Source organism: Tachyglossus aculeatus, chromosome 20, assembly GCF_015852505.1.
Source record: "Tachyglossus aculeatus isolate mTacAcu1 chromosome 20, mTacAcu1.pri, whole genome shotgun sequence".
In the NCBI taxonomy this organism is placed as follows: domain Eukaryota; kingdom Metazoa; phylum Chordata; class Mammalia; order Monotremata; family Tachyglossidae; genus Tachyglossus; species Tachyglossus aculeatus.
The window spans coordinates 4,508,757-4,529,718 of NC_052085.1; the positions used below are offsets into that span (position 1 = coordinate 4,508,757).

The 20,962-nt window shown below is 50.8% G+C and overlaps 2 protein-coding genes across 6 annotated transcripts in view; one reads left to right on the forward strand and one right to left on the reverse strand.

Moving 5' to 3' along the window:
• BRCA2 (BRCA2 DNA repair associated) overlaps positions 1-2,312 on the forward strand; it is a 48,082-nt gene extending 45,770 nt beyond the window's left edge. The window contains exons 26-27 of the mRNA XM_038762153.1: positions 386-532; positions 1,202-2,312. Coding sequence (XP_038618081.1) covers positions 386-532; positions 1,202-1,654 — 600 coding nt within the window. The 3' untranslated portion in view covers positions 1,655-2,312. The remainder of the gene's footprint in view (positions 1-385; positions 533-1,201) is intronic.
• Positions 1,655-20,775, reverse strand: N4BP2L1 (NEDD4 binding protein 2 like 1). Of its 5 annotated transcripts, none has more exons than XR_005455234.1 (5): positions 18,515-18,711; positions 14,103-14,230; positions 12,726-12,814; positions 3,836-4,511; positions 1,655-1,721 (listed from the first exon to the last, which is right to left on the reverse strand). XR_005455234.1 is itself a non-coding variant. In XM_038762160.1 (5 exons), exons 1-5 carry the CDS (start codon positions 18,676-18,678, stop codon positions 4,262-4,264), a joined length of 708 nt encoding a protein of 235 aa, XP_038618088.1. In that variant the 5' UTR covers positions 18,679-18,711; the 3' UTR covers positions 4,163-4,261. The 5 variants fall into 5 exon arrangements, 4 of the variants coding, with proteins under 4 accessions (XP_038618087.1, XP_038618089.1, XP_038618086.1 ...); XM_038762160.1 differs by lacking the exon at positions 1,655-1,721 and adding an exon at positions 10,143-10,219 and having other exon boundaries at positions 4,163-4,511; XM_038762159.1 differs by lacking the exons at positions 1,655-1,721; positions 18,515-18,711 and adding an exon at positions 20,245-20,775 and having other exon boundaries at positions 3,470-4,511.
• Between the last annotated feature and the right edge of the window lie 187 nt (positions 20,776-20,962).

A 20,962-nucleotide genomic window follows, 5' to 3' on the forward strand; every position in this document is an offset into this window, starting at 1 on the left:
GATGTAATCAAGTCTATTAATTTATGATCAGTGCTTTCTAAAGAAGTTTTGTTTTGAATATATACTTTTAGGCTTCAGTTGGTGTCCGCAGGCCTGGTATTGTGGGATTTTATTTTGTTAGTATGTTTGGTTTTGCTCTCTGTCTCCCCCTTTTAGACTGTGAGCCCACTGTTGGGTAGGGACTGTCTCTGTATGTTGCCAATTTGTACTTCCCAAGCGCTTAGTACAGTGCTCTGCACATAGTAAGTGCTCAATAAATACGATTGATGATGATGATTTGGTGACCACCGATTCCTGTTTGGTCTGCCACATCCTGCATGGCTTTATAAACTTTCTACTGTATAAAAGGATTACTACTTTGGTTTTCATTTTTTCTCCTCACTAGGATGTCATCCAGTTTTGCAGCCATGCTGAAAACAAACTGAGGAATGTGCTTCTCATGAGTGATGCCAGCTGGTCTCACTGGGCTACGGAAGGTAGTTTAGAGCCACCCACTCCTCAGCGGGGATTTGATTCAGTAAATAAGCACCCGGTAAGTTTACCTCAGCTCCAAGTTAATGTACAGTTTTATACAGGTTGGCCTAGATTCTGAGAGAAGAGCCTTGTGCCAAACCGTTTTATTCTACGTTGTGTCTGTTGAAATTACCAGTGGAGGAAATGTCTAAAAGTTAGACTACTAGGATGATCTGAAGATAAATGTTCTACTTTTGAGAGTGTCCTCTCCATTCTGCTTTTCACTCCCCCTTTTTCTAAGATCTACCTTTCTTCCTTCCTGTTTCTCAATCAATCGTATTTATTGAGCGCTTACTGTGTGCAGAGCACTGTACTAAGCGCTTGGGAAGTACAAGTTGGCAACATATAGAGACAGTCCCTACCCAACAGTGGGTTCACAGTCTAAAAGGGGGAGACAGAGAACAAAACCAAACATACTAATAAAATAAATAGAATAGATATGTACAAGTAAAATACAGCAATAAATATGTACATACATATATACAGGTGCTGTGGGGAAGGGAAGGAGGTAAGATGGGGGGGATGGAGAGATTTGAGAGATCTCAAATCTCTCTTGCCCAAGATAGCTCCTCCTCCGCTTCTCTCTAAAGCTTTTATGCTTGTTTTTACCACCTCCCCCCCCTTTGTTCTGTTTAAAGTGAATGTTGCCCCACTTCTCTGTGTAAAATAGAATCCCTTGCTTTTTAAGATGCGGCGGAAGAGCGAAGCTGGCCCAAGTCCACCATCAGCTTCAGCCCTGGGACCAGGAACCCTCACGCCCAAGCCTAGCCGGACGGGAGCGGCTGGACAGGCGGCCCCCAAAAGCTGCAAAAAGCGGAAAGCCCTCGAGTACCTCAGCCGCATCCCGTCCCCGCCTCCGGTCAGTCCTCTGTGCACGTTGGTTTCTCCGGCCTTGAAGAAAGCATTTCAGCCCCCGCGCTGCTGCGGCCTCAGGTCCAGCACCCCTGTGCGGGGGCAGAGCCTGAGCTCCCCCCAGGAAGGGTCTGCCGAAACCCCCCCGCCGCTGGACCGCGATCTGGTGACGGATGAAGAGCTGGCGTCCATCAACACCCAAGCACTCCTCTCTGGCTTGGCAGAGGAGAATTCGGTGACTGCCGGACTCACCGGACTAAAAGCGGACTCTCCCGACTCCCCCCTGTAGCGTGGGGGTCGACTTTGCGAGGAACCGCGCGGACGGAGCCCGAGAGATCGCTACGAGCCAACAGAAGCTGCAGTGGTGAAAATATCAGACATCAGTCACGGTTTATTCTTTTAACTTATTTTGTAAAAAAAAAAAAATTGTACAGTACAATTACAACTACACAAGCATTTATATTCTCTGTGGATTGGAAAAACATATCAAAACTTCCCTCGTCCACGTTGGAAGTATGCTGGTTTTCCGGCTTTAAGAGGTCCGTGGGCCTATCCCTTAGAAATATTCATTTTGACCTGACAGTGCCTCATTTATCAACTATCGGGTAAAACCTCTTCAAAATTAAGGATCTGGATTTGCTCACTATTATTGCTTTTACCTCGTGGTGCCTTGTGGTTCTCCTCAGGCCGTCCTGCTTAATTTAGCCTCCACTGGCTCCTCCCTCCCGCTGCTGCTCTGTGGTGTCCCAGCTGCTAAGTCACTTTGCACCCCGTTTCAACGACAAAATGTGGGAGCAGGTGAGTACCACAGCCCTGTTGAATTTAGAGATTTCTAAATTCCTTACTTCAGCCTAACAAGAGGAGACGGTCCCCACCCCGGGCTACTCTCTCTGACAAAGTTTAATTGTATCTACTGTGAAATCGTTATTAAACTCATCCGTTAATACTGATGCTCCTGTGTATTAATGCAATCGGGTAAGAGAGGATTACAAACGCACCGTTCCGTAAAGTTAAAAATGCTTCTCGCACGAAGGTGGTGTCTGAGCTGCAGCCTGGGCTATCTGGGAGAAGACTGGAAGCCAAATGGGCTCAGTCCTTCAGCCTCCTGTCCTCTTTCATTCATTCAGTCGTATTTATTGAGCGCTTACTGGGTGCAGAGCACTGTACTAAGCGCTTGGAAAGTACAATTCGGCAACAGATAGAGACAGTCCCTACCCAACAATGGGCTCAATCCCCTCTCTCAGTTGGTCTGGTCTCTTAGCCTGGCTCCTGGCCCGATGGACTTTGAGACCAGACCTACATTGGCCGATTTGAGGTTCTACTGGAAATACAGGTAGAGACAGGCTGCAACTCTCCGGGATCTGTAGAAAAACTTAAGCCCCCTCCTTCCCCAGCTCCAACAGAAGGGAGGCAATAAAGCGTGCGCTCTAGTAAACAATTTTCTTTACTTGACCTCCACCCCTGATTAGCCTTACTCTAGGATGTGGTCAGATTATCAAGAATAAAGAGGCTAGACTGGTAATAGAGCACAACCTTATAACCAAGGCCCTAGCCCCTTTATTCAAACGAATTACCCTGGATGTGCAAAAGGCATTTCATTTATTTAACTTCCCTTTAGTAGAAAAGGCTAATTTTTTTAAAAGCACCCTTCTGGGCTATTTCAAAACTCAAAAGAGTCTTAACTTACAAAATTGAATTACTGGAATATTAAAATGGTAAGACAGGTGTTTTTTGCATATTCCCAGAGCAACTTCAAAATAGCTTCAGTTGGACCCCATGACACAGTAGGACAGTTTGTACAGAACAAACTTGTTAGAAGGAAATGGACTAGATGTCCTAATTGGTCTTACCCTTACCTGAAAAACTTTCAGGGCAGAAATAATTCCACCCTGTCAAAAAACAAGTAACAGCCACTAAATGCGTGGCTCAGTGGAAAGAGCCCAGGCTTGGGAGTCAGAGGTCATGGGTTCTAATCTCCGCTCCGCCACTGACCAGCTGTGAGACTTTGGGCAAGTCACTTGACTTCTCTGTGCCTCAGTTACCTCATCTGTACAATGAGGTTTAAGACTGTGGGCCCCACCTAGGGCAACCTGATTACCTCAGATCTACTGCAATACGTAGAACAGTGCTTGGCACATAGTAAGCGCTTAACAAATACCATCATCATCAAGTGGAACAGAACTTGCATTCTGTGGTGTGAAGAGGCCAGGGCATCCCCTACCACCAATGCAGACTGTCTCCTTCGCCGTCCCTCCTCACCCGCACTTGGCTTCTTGTGCCTCCACTCAAACCCGTAAATCAATCAATCGTATTGAGCGCTCACTGTGTGCAGAGCACTGTACGAAGCACTTGGGAAGTACAAGTTGGCAACATATAGAGACGGTCCCTACCCAACAGTGGGCTCACAGTCGAAAAGACTGTGAATTACAGGGGGGTTTCTCCACCCCGCTTAGCATTCCAGCGCAGGTACCTGATCCCGAAGTCCCGTTGCCAACGGGGGCTTCTCCCGGCTCCAGCCCCTTGTGAAAGGTCGGTTTGTGGAAAGGCATCAAAGTCGAGGGCGATCCTAGGGCCTGCCCTTCCCCAAAGCTGTCGCTCTGGGGGAGCCATCAGGCCCCCAAGACTGTGGAGAGCAAAAGAAATGGTTTTCACCCCCCAAAAACCAGTTTCCCCAAGCCCACACCACGAAGACGTTTCCCCTTTACGGTTCTGCCTTCTGGGGGCCCGCGGCACTCGTCGACCCCGGGGCTGCTGGGTGGGGACAAGGACGACTCGCATCCGAAGATGCTCCGGTTCAGGAAGCACCCTGGAATCGGAGCGCTGAAAGGGAATGGAGAGGAGTACAAAAGTTCCACAGGTCGACTGAGGAAAGCGTTAATTGGCTGGATAAACCGAGTCACGAGGAGCTCTGGTATCGGCGGTGGAAACCCCCCCGTGGAGGGAGCGGCGCTCTCTGGCCAGGGAATCCGGCGGGGCAGGAGCTCCAGGGTCTCGCCGGGCCAGGGTAAGTTGGGTCGCGCTGGTCCCAGGGTCTGCCCGCCCCGCTCGGCTTCTCTGAGTGGAGCACGCCCTGGAAGGTGACGCCGTGCTCGTACCATTCTTTCATCCGCCTGATTTTTTCTTTTGAGACCCCGTGAATGTTTCTCCTGTGCGGGACGAGATGGGAACAGAGTTAGTCCCAACGCTCTAAATCAAACTGGCTTTCCTACATCAGAAACGTTCTGCCACTTCACAGGCCTCCCTCAAATTTTATCTCCTAGGGCTCCACTCCGGAAAAAGCTGTATCACTGCTCGTCTGCTCGGGGTTGCAAGGTGCCTTTCACGGGAGCTCGGCTCTGGGGAGAGCAGATGCTCCTCAGCCGCCTCCCCCGGGGAGGAGGGGACGGCGCCTTGAACCTGAAGTGGTAGGTACGGCGCCCAGCCCACAGCAACAGGTGCTCCAACCGCAGCCATTCCCATTTCGGGCCTCTCCAGGAAGCAGGATGGTGGGCAAGGATACCCAAAAATGGCACAGTGCCACCCTGCTTCACCGCCTGCCCCTTGGAGCGGCGTGACCTAGTGGAAAGAGCACGGGCCAGGGACTGAGAGGACTCGGGTTCTAATCCCAGCTTTGCCACTTCCCTGCTGTGCGACTCCAGGGAAGCCACTCCCGTTCTCTGTTTCCTCACCATTAAAATGGAGATTAAATACCTCTTCTCCTTGCAGCTACTTAGACTGGGAGCCCCATGTGGGCAGGGACTGTATCCGAGATAATTAACTCGTACCTACCCCAGCACTTAACGGTGTCTGCCACGTGGACACGTCTCTTAGAGCAGTGTCTGACAAACAGTAAGTGCCAATACCATAAAAAAAGGACCTGTTCTTCCTACTTACACTGAGCAGGGACTGTGTCCGACTTTCTGCTTTGTACAAGGCTTGGCAAGCAGTAAGCGCTTAAATACCACAATTATTATCATTTGTCTTGCGGGACAGGCGAGCTGACCACCCTAAGATGCCCTGCTCCCTCCTCAGCCCTCCATGGTGCTGCTGCTCGGTAGGTAGATGGGTGACTGACGCAGAGTAAGCTGTTAACAAATGCCATTATTATTTTTTCCCTCTTAGATTGGAGTTGCCCTTGTACACCTTCTGTGTGGGACTTAGGACTGATCTCATGAAATCCAAAGATCAAGTGCCATCCCCGTGGTCAGCAGCCGCTCCAGCCGTGAGCTTGCCACCCCTGGGGTGGGAACATCTACCTCGCAAAGACGCGTGGGCTGCCGTTGTGTCCACTGCAACCTGCATCTGGCTTAAGGTAAGTGGAGGCCAGTACTTAAGATCTTTAAGGAGCCAACTGCCTGTATTGTTAATAATAATAATAATGGTATTTGTTAAGCGCTTACTATGTGCAAAGCACTGTTCCAAGTGCTGGGGAGATTACAAGGCGATCAGGTTGTCCCATGTGGGGCTCACAGTCTTAATCCCCATGAGGGAACTGAGGCCCAGAGAAGTTAAGTGACTTGCCCAAAGTCACACAGCTGACAACTGGTGGAGCTGGGATTTGAACCCATGACTTCTGACTCCAAAGCCCGGGCTCCTTCCACTGAGCCGCGCTGCTTCTCTTGAGTGCACAAGGTGGGACTTAAAATTATTTTAAAGCGAGGGGGACGTTTTAGAACGGCACCTTTCCGACCTCTCTTGGGGATTAGCCGGAGAGTACAAAAAGTGCCTGTTAATAATAATAATAATGGCATTTGTTAAGCGCTTACTATGTGCAAAGCACTGTTCTAAGCGCTGGGGAGATTACAAGGCGATCAGATTGTCCCATGGGGGGCTCACAGTCTGCATCCCCATTTTACAGATGAGGGAACTGAGGCCCAGAGCAGTTAAGTGACTTGCCCAAAGTCACACAGCTGACAACTGGTGGAGCTGGGATTTGAACCCATGACTTCTGACTCCAAAGCCCGGGCTCTTTCCACTGAGCCGCGCTGCTTCTCTTGAATGCACATGGTGGGACTTAAAATTATTTTAAAGCGAGGGGGACGTTTTAGAACGGCACCTTTCCGACCTCTCTTGGGGATTAGCCGGAGAGTACAAAAAGTGCCTGTTAATAATAATGGCATTTGTTAAGCGCTTACTATGTGCAAAGCACTGTTCTAAGCGCTGGGGAGATTACAAGGCGATCAGATTGTCCCATGGGGGGCTCACAGTCTTCATCCCCATTTTACAGATGAGGGAACTGAGGCCCAGAGCAGTTAAGTGACTTGCCCAAAGTCACACAGCTGACAACTGGTGGAGCTGGGATTTGAACCCATGACTTCTGACTCCAAAGCCCGGGCTCTTTCCACTGAGCCGCGCTGCTTCTCTTGAGTGCACAAGGTGGGACTTAAAATTATTTTAAAGCGAGGGGGACGTTTTAGAACGGCACCTTTCCGACCTCTCTCGGGGATTAGCCGGAGAGTACAAAAAGTGCCTGTTAATAATAATAATAATGGCATTTGTTAAGCGCTTACTATGTGCAAAGCACTGTTCTAAGCGCTGGGGAGATTACAAGGCGATCAGATTGTCCCATGGGGGGCTCACAGTCTTCATCCCCATTTTACAGATGAGGGAACTGAGGCCCAGAGCAGTTAAGTGACTTGCCCAAAGTCACACAGCTGACAACTGGTGGAGCTGGGATTTGAACCCATGACTTCTGACTCCAAAGCCCGGGCTCTTTCCACTGAGCCGCGCTGCTTCTCTTGAGTGCACAAGGTGGGACTTAAAATTATTTTAAAGCGAGGGGGACGTTTTAGAACGGCACCTTTCCGACCTCTCTCGGGGATTAGCCGGAGAGTACAAAAAGTGCCTGTTAATAATAATAATAATGGCATTTGTTAAGCACTTACTATGTGCAAAGCACTGTTCTAAGCGCTGGGGAGATTACAAGGCGATCAGGTTGTCCCATGGGGGGCTCACAGTCTTCATCCCCATTTTACAGATGAGGGAACTGAGTCCCAGAGCAGTTAAGTGACTTGCCCAAAGTCACACAGCTGACAACTGGTGGAGCTGGGATTTGAACCCATGACTTCTGACTCCAAAGGCCGGGCTCTTTCCACTGAGCCGCGCTGCTTCTCTTCAGTGCACAAGATGGGACTTAAAATTATTTTAAAGCGAGGGGGACGTTTTAGAACGGCAGCTTTCCGACCTCTCTCGGGGACTAGCCGGAGAAGTACAAAAAGTGCCTGTTAATAATAATAATAATAATAATGGCATTGGTTAAGCGCTTACTATGTGCAAAGCACTGTTCTAAGCACTGGGGAGATTCCAAGGCGATCAGGTTGTCCCATGGGGGGCTCACAGTCTTAATCCCCATTTTACAGATGAGGGACCTGAGGCCCAGAGAAGTGAAGTGACTTGCCCAAAGTCCCACAGCTGACAGCCTGTTCCTTACCAGCGGGGCCGAGTAGACCACAGCAGCAACCAGAAACAATTCCATCCGTCCCAAGGCGTGGCGGATTCCTCATGGGAGCCGACAACGGCGCCCTTGGCTTTAGCACTATTCTACCTCAGATTCCCGAGTTTGCCGCACGCTCCATCTCTCTGCTATCAAGGCTGAGGGAAAACTTGCAGGCTTATAAATACCTTTCAGGTGGACGGCTTTTGTCTTTAAATTTACAACTGAATACCCAAAAAGACAAAAATCCAAGTCCTGCCTTTTAGTGGGAGACTATGTGCATCAATGCCATTTGAAAACTTGCCCCTCATTATTTTAAGAAACTGGAATTAGTTTGAAATTACATTGTAAACTCCTTTGAACGCAAGGATGTGCACCCTACTCCTATTATACTTTTCCAAGTGCTTAATACAGTGCTTTACGCACATTAGGTACCTATCAAATAGCTCTGATTGAGAAGAGACTCTCCAGTGTGAAGGCCCATTTCAGCGTCTAGTACCTGCCTTTACTTCTTGAGAGCTACTTACTGCCCCGCTTGTCGAGAAATCGCCCAGTGAGTCTCACCCTGAGGCTGATTCTACACCAGAAAATTACAGCATCCAGATACTCTCAATCAAAAATATACTTGGGACTCATTACAGGCCAAAAAAAAGAAAAAAAAAAGCCATAGATTTCCAAAAAGCTGAGGCTAAAATATATTTTGGTGATTTAGACGATCAAGTTTATACAGTCTAGAGATAATAAAAGTGGAAAGCCAGTTCTACCAGGTCATAGTATGTTTGGTTTTGTTCTCCGTCTCCCCCTTTTAGACTGTGAGCCCACTGTTGGGTAGGGATCTGTCTCTATATGTTGCCAATTTGTACTTCCCAAGTGCTTAGTACAGTGCTCTGCACATAGTAAGCGCTCAATAAATACGATCGATGATGATGATAGCTTCTCATTCTGCATTGGGGCTGGAATGCTGGTGGGGAATTAGGGAATGTTTATCTGATCAATCAATCAATCGTATTTATTGAGCGCTTACTGTGTGCAGAGCACTGTACTAAGCGCTTGGGAAGTCCAAGTTGGCAACATGTAGAGACAGTCCCTACCCAACAGTGGGCTCACAGTCTAAAAGGGGGAGACGGAGAACAAAACCAAACATACTAACAAAATAAAATAAATAGAATAGATATGTACAAGTAAAATAAATAGAGTAATAAATATGTACAAACATATATACATCTATACAGGTGCTGTGGGGAAGGGAAGGAGGTAAGATGGGGGGGATGGAGAGGGGGACGAGGGGACGAGTCCCATTATCTGATGGGACTTACGTCCATATCTGTCATTGATTTATTTATATTAATGTCTGTCTAGGCTGTACGGTCGTTGTGGGCAGGGAACATCATCATCATCAATCGTATTTATTGAGTGCTTACTGTGTGCAGAGCACTGTACTAAGCGCTTGGGAAGTACAAATTGGCAACATATTTATTTATTTATTTATTTTACTTGTGCATAGCTATTCTATTTATTTTATTTTGTTAGTATTTTTGGTTTTGTTCTCTGTCTCCCCCTTTTAGACTGTGAGCCCCCTGTTGGGTAGGGACTGTCTCTAGATGTTGCCAACTTGTACTTCCCAAGCGCTTAGTACAGTGCTCTGCACACAGTAAGCGCTCAATAAATACGATTGATGATGATGATGATATAGAGACAGTCCCTACCCAACAGTGGGCACACAGTCTAAAAGGGGGAGACAGAGAACAAAACCAAACATACTAACAAAATAAAATAAATAGAATAGAACACGAATAGAATAGAACATTTCTATTCTAGAAATAGAACATGTCTGTTCTATTGTTATACTGTACTCTCCCAAGTGCTTAGTACAGTGCTCCGCACACAGCAAGCGCTCAATAAATACAACTGACTGATCGAGTGACAACAGGGCCGCCGAGCGCTGCGAGTGGCGGAAGAACGAGCAGGTTGGGGGCAAACCCGGGATGTCAGATTAGGTGAGGACAATGGCATGAGTTTTCTTTAGCGCGTCATTCTGGGAGAACGCCAGCCTATCTGCTTTTTCCCCCAAGGACTACGATCTCGATTTTAGACTGTGAGCCCACTGTTGGGTAGGGACTGTCTCTATGTGTTGCCAATTTGTACTTCCCAAGCGCTTAGTATAGTGCTCTGCACATAGTATGCGCTCAATAAATACGATTGATTGACTTCTGGACGTGCGTTAGAGTCTGAGAAGCAAATTCTCCCGGATCCCATTTCCCCGACAGCAACCTGGGGCCTCACAGATAGTTTCCCCGGACGGGATTACCAAGTCCCTGAGGACGACAGGGGGGCAAAGAGAGAAACTGGGAAGATAAAGATGTACCTTGCTAACTCTTGAACATTGAACTTCCAGCGAGTGTCAGGTTCTCGGAATATAACTTCATAGTTATTCTCAAGCGCCTGATTTCCAAAAAGTACATAAAACGTTGAAGACATGGGACATTTCATAATGTTTACGCTGCCAGTTAGCATTTCCTGCAGATTCCGTGTTAAAATCCCTCTCGGCAGGCACCTCCCCCTCGCCACCCCCAACCCACACGGAGGTTTGGTCTGCTGCTATCGACAAGGACACGTCGCTGCCTCGCCGTTGGGGCCAGAGAGTGAACTGTGGCTTGGTTGAACTAGCGTCCCTCCTCCTCCTCCTCCTCTCCCGAAGGGGCTGGTGGGGTCCCTCTTGGTGGAGGATTTCTAAAACAAGAGAGATGCTCATTTTTCCAATGCGGTAGCGGCGCTGGATGAGGTCTCTCAGGGTCCTTTGGTCCCTTCCCAAAATCCCCCTGCCGTTTCCTGGTCATAGAGAAGCAGCGTGGCTCAGTGGAAAGAGCCCGGGCTTTGGAGTCAGAGGTCAGGGTTTCAAATCCCAGCTCCGCCAACTGTCAGCTGTGTGACTTTGGGCAAGTCACGTCACTTCTCTGGGCCTCAGTTCCCTCATCTGTAAAATGGGGGTGAATACTGTGAGCCCCCCGTGGGGCAACCTGATCACCTTGTAACCTCCCCAGTGCTTAGAAGAGTGTTTTGCACATAGTAAGCGCTTAATAAATGCCATCATCATCATCACAGTTCTCATGGTTGGCTGAGGGGGTGACCAGTGGAACTGAGACACAGTACAAAACACTCACTGAGGCAGGAAACAGCTCTGTGAGAATCCCACTGAATCTTTCAGATAATCAGAATGAGTCTCTTCAACTTCTGGGCCCTCGTAGCGGAGCCCAGCACGGAGGGGTAGAAAGGACCCCTGATGCCTTCTGTTCCTGTAAGACTTTTCCTCCCTGAACTTGCCCTAGGAGTGGACAGTCCCTCACACCCTGCGGGCCCAGTGGGACAAAGGCCGTCCTCTGACCGGCAGCTCTCCTTGCATTCTGCTCCCCATTTCTCAAAACCTCAGCGCAATTCTCGCCCAAACACAGCAAGCAGCGCTTCTGCTCATACCACCCACCCCACTCACGCCTCCCCACTTTCTTACCGCAACCCACCACCACCACCTAGAAGTCAGCAACTGAGTTTAGAATGAGAAATGAGAAGAGGGTCTTGCCTCAGAAAAAAAATGCAGACACACACACACACATACACACTCTCTCTGCCTTGCTCCCAAAATGCATGTGACTTTAATCACCTGGATGCACCACCCCAAAACTGACGAGCCTGCCCCACTCCGCCTTCTCTTCTGGCCCAATCTCCTGTCCAATAGTCCTGACTAGCCCCCTGATGCCATCCCCCAAGAAGCAGTGTGGCCTAGAGGAAAGAGTACAGGCCCACGAGTCGGAGGACCTGAGTTCTAATCCCAGCTCTATGCCCGTGACACCCTGGGCAAGACACTTAGGTTCTCTTTGCCTCAGCTATTTCATCTGTAAAATGGGGATTAAATCCTACTCTCTCCTGTTTAGGCTGTAAGTCCCATATGGGACAGACACTTGTGTCCGACCCAATTAGCTTGAATTTACCCCAGCACTTAGTACAGTGTCTGGCCCACACAGTAAGTGCTTAACACAAGTATCATTTAAAAAAAAAAAAAGGAGGGGAGTTGGACCCAAAGCCACCCGCTCGTACCTGGCTTTTATACATTGTTGGCTTGGGAATCTTATAGTCCCATGGGTGGAAAACTACACATCAGTAACCCAGTATGGGAGACAGAAGCATGGGCTGTCCGTAGATACAGCATGAGTTTGGGAGTCGGAAGGATCTGGGTTCTAATCCCAGTTCTGCCACTTGTCGGCTGTGTGACCTCAGGCAAGTCGCCTCACTTCTCTCTACTCCGGTCTCTCATCTGTAAAACATGGATTAAGATCTTGAGCCCCGTATAGGACAGGGACCGTGTCCAACCTGATTAGCTTGTACCTACCCCAGGGCCTGGCCCATAGGAAGCGCTTAGCAGATACCGTTAAAGATAAAAAAATGTCAGACAAGGCCACGAGGCTGATCCAAACTCCCGCTAACCGAGCGGCAGAAGCCCCTAGAAACATCTCCTAGCAGAGGCCAACAAGTGTTTCCAACAGGATGCCTAAAAGTGCTTAACAAATACTATTAAAACGTCCTGGGTGGCTGAGAGAGAAACCGTCTGCTAGTGGAACGTGCCACACCACAATTAAACAGAGTCGCCCAGCTTGGCTTGTGGCTTGGCTGCTGGGTTCCCCGGGCTCTCCGACCCCTCCAGACCCAAGGCCGGGGCCCGGCCCACTGTCAGGCGAGGGAAAAGCCAAGAAAGATAAGGTCGACAAACACACTGGGTGAGACTGGGGCTCACGCCACGCTGACCTAAGCAACGGCTAAGTGGAGCACACCGAACCCTCAGCCTGGCTTCCCGGAAGAAGGGTTGGGATGAGTCGGGGGGCTCCTGGGAGATCAGGAAAAGGGATCGGATCGACTGTCCCGCCGTGACCGGAAACTCACAAATGACGCTTCTTCCTACCATGACTGCGTACGGCCTCATCTCCCAGGACTGCAGGTTGGTGTTATCGATGATTACGGGGGACTCGCCATTCCTCATTGCTGTCCTGGCTGCAACACAACAGGTTACGCCGTGGTGAGAAACTCATCCTCAGCTGAGGCAGGACAGCAAACTGAGTATGCCGGGTTTTAACTGAGCAACAACCCTGGCCTAGCCCTGTTATCGGTCATTTCTTTCTTCCTACAATTCAGCAGTAAAACCAGTCCTGTCCGCTGTTAAGATCACGAAGACACAAGCACAGCCTAGCCTAGTTCAGACCAATAGTCCACCCAGCCCAGGCTCCTGCTTCCGCTTGCGGCAACCCAACATTATCGAACCGTCATCCCTAACTTGTCCCTTCAGCAACCCATTACACACCTCTCCCCCGATAAATTCATCCAATCAATGGTACTTACAGAGCGCTTACTGTGTGCAGAGCACTGTACTAAGCGCTTTACTGTAGCACCAACCCCTCCTCGAACCTACTGATCTTTTCTACTCTGACCACTTCGTGTGGTAACAAGGTCTAAGCACTGTCCACCAGCTCTGTGAAAACAATTTTCCACTTGCTGGTCTGGAAGCTCCCATTTTTGATCTGCTGTGGCACCTGAAGAACAAATCGGTGTACATCTTGTCCACAACTCCATGAGTGTGTAAACTCCATCCATCAGCGGTACTTATTGAGCGTTTACTGCGTGCAGAGCACTGTTCCCTCCCAGTCTTTCAAGCCCTCTGAGCCATGGCAGCGTGGCTCAGTGGAAAGAGCCCGGGCTTTGGAGTCAGATGTCATGGGTTCAAATCCCAGCTCTGCCAGTTGTCAGCTGTGTGACTTTGGGCAAGTCACTGCACTTCTCTGTGCCTCAGTTCCCTCACCTGTAAAATGGGGATTAAGACTGTGAGCCCCCCGTGGGACAACCTGATCACCTTGTAACCTCCCCAGCACTTAGAACAGTGGTTTGCACATAGTTAGTGCTTAATAAATGCCATCATTATTATTATTATGGCATTTAAGACACTCCAGAGTCCTAATCTGTCCCTTTTAGACTGTGAGCGCACTGTTGGGTAGGGACTGTCTCTATATGTTGCCAATTTGTACTTCCCAAGCGCTTAGTACAGTGCTCTGCACATAGCAAGCGCTCGATAAATACGATTGATGATGATGATGATCTGTCCAGTCTACCCTCACAGGGAAGCTGCTCTCCCTTACCTGCCAGGACCATTTTGGGCAACCTACAGTGAGAACTTCAGATGACAATCCTGCATAGGAAGTCCACCCGTTTTCTACAGCTACGTTCCCCGGAAAGCCTGGGAGGCTTCCCGTGAAAGCTACCCGAGGCGCTGTTGGAAAGGTTGAGTCACCTCTTTCCTGGTTCCACTTGTGTGCTTCTCCCAGGAAATCAGGATTGAACTCATAGGTGCCATCTTCCCTGACGAAGAAGTCATCGGTGCTGAAGATCAGAGCCTGGGGGAAGTCACGCTTCAGCTGCCTGGAAAAACGGGGAGATGTCTGTCACCATAAAGCACCCGCCGCGATGGGTCCAGCCAGCAAGCCCAACTGTGAGATGCCTTTCTGTGTCTTCTCCATCCATGTCCACCCCCAGTCCCAGCTTCGCCCTGGAGCTACAACACCCCCTAAATCGGGAACCGTTCACCTGGCCAGGTGAGTGTCTGGACTGAGCAGCTCACGGTGTTGGGACGGTTGTGTGCACACGGGTGTGGATTTGCTACAACGTGGAGGAGGAGCGGCCCCTGCCCTTAAAAGAATCGGCATCCCGGGATAAAGACGGGGAGTTTCCGACAAAACACCCAACTCGTCGAATCTGCTGGCCAATTTTCCTTGGTGTGGGAGGCAGTATGGCCTAGTGAAAAGGGCGTGGGCCTGGGAATTAGGAGACCTGGGTTCTAGTCCCACCTTTACCACGGGTCTTCAGTATGACTTTGCTTTAGCCCCTTACCTTCCCTGGACCTCAGTTTCCTCAAAGAGAAAACGGATAAAATACAAAGACCATGACCCCTCTGTCCCATCTGGTAATCTGAGTACCCCGGCACTCAGCATAAGATGATGATGATGACGATGGCATTTGTTAAGCGCTTACTATGTGCAAAGCACTGTTCTAAGCGCTGGGGAGGTTACAAGGTGATCAGGTTGTCCCTCATGGGGCTCACAGTCTTCATCCCCATTTTCCAGATGAGGGAACTGAGGCATAGAGAAGTGAAGTGACTTGCCCGAAGTCACACAGCTGACAAGTGGCGGAGCCGGGATTTGAACCCATGACCTCTGACTCCAAAGCCCGGGCTCTTTCCACTGAGCCACGCTGCTTCTCCAGAGCATACCCTCTGGGCTTGATAAATACTATTATTCTTATAATTATTATTACTATTTTACGATAGGGAAATAAAATATATCCTCAAGGGGGGGTTGCTTATCTCCCTACACCCAACCTGTATTTTCAAAATTTCCAAAGTTCAAGGACGGGGTGTTGCACCCAGTGGGCACTCGGTATGTGCTCTGCACACAGTAAGCGCTCAATAAATAAATAAATATGATTGATTGATGTTAGCCGGCAGGCACTTGGTCCCAGGGAAGGGGCTCCCCAGGGCGGCAGGGGGATCTCCAACAGTTGCAGGGGGTTCCCCACGGCTGCAGGAAGATCCCCCACGGCTGCGGGGGGGATCCCCAACAGCTGCGGGGGGATCTCCACATGAAAATTCCCCAGCTCCTCTTACTTGGACTCCATGTGGAACAGGAACTATGTCCAACCTGATTAACTTGTATCTACCCCAGCACTTAGAACAGTGCTCTGCCCATAGTGTGTACTTCTTCTTATTATTACTATCATTATTATTGTTGTTGTTGCTCCCTAAGGGTGAGGGAAGAGGGCAAAGTGAGTATGTCTGCACCCCCTGGCAGGCCCTGGGGCACAATAATAATAATGGTAGTTGTTAAGCGCTTACTATGTGCCAGGCACTGTACTAAGTGCTGGGGCACGGCGTCCACGGCGGAATCCGCGTTGGCAGAAGTGGGAGGGTAGGAAACAGCTTCTAGAGTGAAGTTCTGGGGTGGGGTGGGGGGGGATAAAATAATAATAATGGTATTTGTTGAGTGCTTACTATATGCCATGTACTGTTCTAAGCGCTGGGGTAGATACAAGCTAGTTAGGTAGTCCCACGTGGGGCTGACGGTCTTCATCCCCATTTTCCAGATGAGGGAACTGAGGCCCAGAGAAGCGAAGAGGCTTACCCAAGGTCACGCAGCAGACCAGTGGCGGAGGCAGCATTAGAACCCATGACCCAAGACTCCCAAGCCCGGGCTCTTTCCACTAAGGCCATGTTGCTTCTCAAGAAGTGGGTTAAAAGGTGAATGGGGGGGTGGGGTGGGCGAAGGGGGATTCATTCATTTGTATTTAATAATAATGGTATTTGTTAAGCACTTACTATGTGCCAAGCACTGTTCTAAGCACTCAGTTTTATTGAGTGCTTCCTTTGTGCAGGGCACTGGACTAAGCACTTGGGAAGAACAATTTGGCAACAGATAGAGAAGCAGCGTGGCTCAGTGTAAAGAGCCCAGGCTTCACAGTCATAGGTCATGGGTTCAAATCCCTGCTGGGCCGCTTTGTCAGCTGTGTGACTTTGGGCAAGTCACTTAACTTCTCTGGGCCTCAGTTGCCTTATCTGTAAAATGGGGATTAGGACTGCGAGCCCCCCTGGGGACAACCTGATCACCTTGTAACCTCCCCAGTGCTTACTTAGCACATAGTAAGTGCCTAATAAATGCCACTATTATTATTATTATTATTATTAAAAGGGGGATGAAGACTGTGAGCCCCCCGTGGGCCCACCTGATGAGCTTGTAACCCCCCCAGTGCTTAGAACCAGTGCTTGGCACATAGTAAGCGTTTAATAAATACCATCATTATTATTATTTTTAAAAGGGGGGTGAAGACTGTGAGCCCCCCGTGGGCCCACCTGATGAGCTTGTAACCTCCCCAAACCCTCAGAACAGTGCTTGGCACATAGTAAGCGCTTAATAAATGCCATTATTATTATTATTAAAAGGGGGATTCATTTGATCATAATTAAGCATAGTAAGCACTTAAGTGCCACCATTATTGTTATTATTATCACTATTATTAAAAGGGGGGTGAAGACTGTGAGCCCCCCGTGGGCCCACCTGATGAGCTTGTAACCTCCCCAAGCACTTAGAACAGTGCTTGGCACATAGTAAGTGCTTAATAAATGCCGTTATTATTATTATTAAAAGGGGGATTCATTTGATCATAATTAAGCATAGTAAGCACTTAAGTGCCACCATTATTGTTATTATTATCACTATTATTAAAAGGGGGATGAAGACTGTGAGCCCCCCGTGGGCCCACCTGATGAGCTTGTAATCTCCCCAGTGCGCTTAGAACAGTGCTTGGCACATAGTAAGGGCTTCCTAACTGCCCTCATTGTTATTATTATTATCATTATTAGAGAGCATGCCTGCCCAGTGGCAGCGGGCTCCCGGGTTGGGGGGCTCCCTGAGGGGTCCGAGGTGGGGGGGGGGGGGGGGGGGGGGGGAGGGGTGTCCGGGGCGGCCGCTGGGGGGCGCCCTCACCTATATGTTGCCAACTTGTACTTCCCAAGCGCTTAGTACAGTGCTGTGCACACAGTAAGTGCTCAATAAATACGATTGGATGAATGAATGTATGGCCAGGCTGCTTTTCTCCCTGAAGGGTCCGAGGTGGGGGGGCGGGGGGGGTGAGTCCGGGCTGACCACTGGGGGGCGCCCTCACCTGGCCAGGCTGCTTTTCTCCCTTAGGGGTCCGAGGTGAGGGGCGGGGCCGGGGCCGGCCGCTGGGGGGCGCCCTCACCTGGCCAGGATGCTTTTCTCCCTGAGGGGTCCGAGGTGAGGGGCGGGGGCGGGGCCGGCCGCTGGGGGGGCGCCCTCACCTGGCCAGGCTGCTGGATTTCTCCCTGAGGGGTCCGAGGTGAGGGGCGGGGCCGGGGCCGGCCGCTGGGGGGCGCCCTCACCTGGCCAGGATGCTTTTCTCCCTGAAGGGTCCGAGGTGAGGGGGCGGCAGCGGGGCCGCAGGCTACTGGTTTTCTCCCTGAGGGGTCCAAGGGGGTGTCCGGGCCGGCCGCTGGGGGGCGCCCTCACCTGGCCAGGCTGCTGGATTTCTCCCTGAGGGGTCCGAAGGGGTGTCCGGGCCGGCCGCTGGGGGGCGCCCTCACCTGGACAGGCTGCTGGTTTTCTCCCTGAGGGGTCCGAGGTGAGGGGCGGGGCCGGGGCCGGCCGCTGGGGGGCGCCCTCACCTGGCCAGGCTGCTGGTTTTCTCCCTGAAGGGTCCGAGGTGAGGGGAGGGGCCGGCCGCTGGGGGGCGCCTTCACCTGGCCAGGCTGCTGCTTTTCTCCCTGAGGGGCCGGGGGTCCGGGGCGGGGTGGGGGGGGGGTGGGCGGTCGGGGCCGACCGCTGGGGGGCGCCCTCACCTGGCCAGGCTACTGGTTTTCTCCCCGAGGGGTCCAAGGGGGTGTCCGGGCCGGCCGCTGGGGGGCGCCCTCACCTGGCCAGGCTGCTTTTCTCCCTGAAGGGTCCGAGGTGAGGGGCGGCAGCGGGGCCGGCCGCTGGGGGGCGCCCTCACCTGGCCAGGCTGCTGGTTTTCTCCCCGAGGGGCCCGGGGTCGGGGCCGGCCGCTAGGGGGCGCCCTCACCTGGCCAGGCTGCTGGTTTTCTTTCTCCCCGAGGGGTCCAAGGGGGGGTGGGGGCGGGCCGCTGGGGGGCGCCCTCACCTGGCCAGGCTGGTTTTCCCGGCGCCGGGGAGGCCGCGCAGCAGGTAGAGGCGCTTGCTGAATCGGGGCCGGGGCCGGGGCCGGGGGCGGCTCCGGGCCGGAGGGGGGGTCCCGGGGGTCCCCAGGCCGAGCCCGCCGAAGGAGCGGAGGAAAGCCCGGTCCATGGCGACCGGCGCGCTCACGGGACGAGCGCCGCCACGGGACGGTGGGGGGGCGACCCCCCCCAGGCCACGTGACGGGCACCGCGACCGGGGGGGGGGGTGTCGCGAGGGGCGCGCATGCGCCCCTCGCCTTGCATTCATTCATTCAATCAATCGTATTTAAAATAACGTCGGTATTTGTTAAGCGCTTACTCTGGGCCAAGCACTGTTCGAATGCCCCCAATCCCTCTGCCCCTCCGCCAAGCTCGCTCTCTTCCTCCCTTCAAGGCCCTGCTGAGAGCTCACCTCCTCCAGGAGGCCTTCCCAGACTGAGCCCCTTCCTTCCTCTCCCCCTCGTCCCCCTCTCCATCCCCCCCATCTTACCTCCTTCCCTTCCCCACAGCACCTGTATATATGGATAGATGTTTGTACATATTTATTACTCTATTTTACTTGTACATATCTATTCTATTTATTTTATTTTGTTAGTATGTTTGGTTTTGTTCTCTGTCTCCCCCTTTTAGACTGTGAGCCCACTGTTGGGTAGGGACTGGCTCTATATGTTGCCAATTTGTACTTCCCAAGCGCTTAGTACAGTGCTCTGCACATAGTAGGCGCTCAATAAATACAGTTGATGATGATGATAATGATGATGGGTTCAAATCCCAGCCCCGCCAATTGTCAGCTGTGTGACTTTGGGCCAGTCACTTAACATCTCTGGGCCTCAGTTCCCCCATCTGTTAAATGGGGACTAAGACTGTGAGACCCCCGTGGGACAACCTAATCACCTTGTATCCCCCACAGCACTTAGAACAGTGCTTGGCACATAGTAAGCACTTAAATGCCATCATCATCATCAGTATTGTTTAGCACAGTGCCTGGCCTACAGTAGCTCTAAATAAATACCATAATCACAATTATTAACAAAACTGTATATTGCAGGGGGGGGTGGTTTCTACCAGAAATATTACACTATTCCTTCCCCAGCCAACTGACCTGAGTGATCACATTCCTCTGAATAACTCGGCCCGGAAAGACCTTTCCCCTTCTGGGAACCGAAAAGATTCAGGGCCAAGTCGGGCTAATCCCCATGAGAATGAAACCCTATATCATGAAATAGAATGGAAATTAAAGGTTACAGTATACTAGTACACACTCGGTGCCACTCTCACTGCAGGGCTCGCAGAAGACAAAAAGGGAATTATTGCATTATGTGATCCTAAAAGAGATTTACAAATTATAAAACTGCTTAAGAAACGCTTGTGCTCAAACTATATTAAATTAGCAGTTGCTCAAACCATAAATCAACCCAGCAGACCTAGCAGGAGTGAAAAATGAGAGGAGGCTTGTAGAAGCCTGCCTGGAAATGGGTGGAGAAGCAATGCTTCGTTTAGAAAAGGGGAAGCAAGGCAAAATGAAAGATAAATCCCACAACAGGGACTGACTCTGTTCCTGATTCTGCCTTCTGGTATCCCAGTCTCCATGTGCTCAAAGAGAGCAACCCCCTCTCCTGACTGCTTGGCTGGTTTGTGTCACATTGTTTCAGACTGTTCTGCCCTCCCTTCTTCCGTACCCCTCTTTTCAGTTTACCACAGCAGATTATTAGGTATCCGGCTGTCATCCATTCTTTTCACGTGGCCTTCCCACTGGATCCGAGTTGCTGGGAACACCGCTTCCATGCTGGTGAGCCGCCTGCATTCCGATTTCTCGCTGTTGGGAATCTTGTCCTGCCATTTGAGGTTCAGTACGGTTCATAGGTGGCACTGGTGAAATTGCTCCAGAAGCTGAATGTGTCTTCCAAGGACTCCCAAGAGGTTGGATGTCGAAACAACCTCGAAGACTTGGTATGGAGTTTGATGCCTCGTCACCACATAAAGAGAGAAAACAGAATCGCAAAGATCACTACTGCTCTTGGTAGGCAACCGCCAGTAGAACCAGGTTTTTCCGAGTGGGGAATCACAGTGACACTGGTCTGAGGATGTAGGATGGGTTAGAATCCAGGGAACATTTTGGGAGACTTGGGAATTGACCGGGAGCCCCATAGACACCGAAAGGACAGGCCAGGGCACTCGAGAAGAGTGCAGCTTTGTTCCTTCCAAGTGAGGAACCAAAAACTGTAAGGTTGGTGTCCAGAAATCATCAGCGATATGATGTCTTGACACCTCAAACTTTGCAAAACATCCCATTTGTCCTGCTACTTCCCAGAATCTGAAAATGCCCCGTCAGGAGGACAGCGTCCAGAAAAAGTACCCGTCACGAGCCTGGGCAGGGTGGTCCAGACGTATGGTTGGGTTTTGTTCTGTTTTCA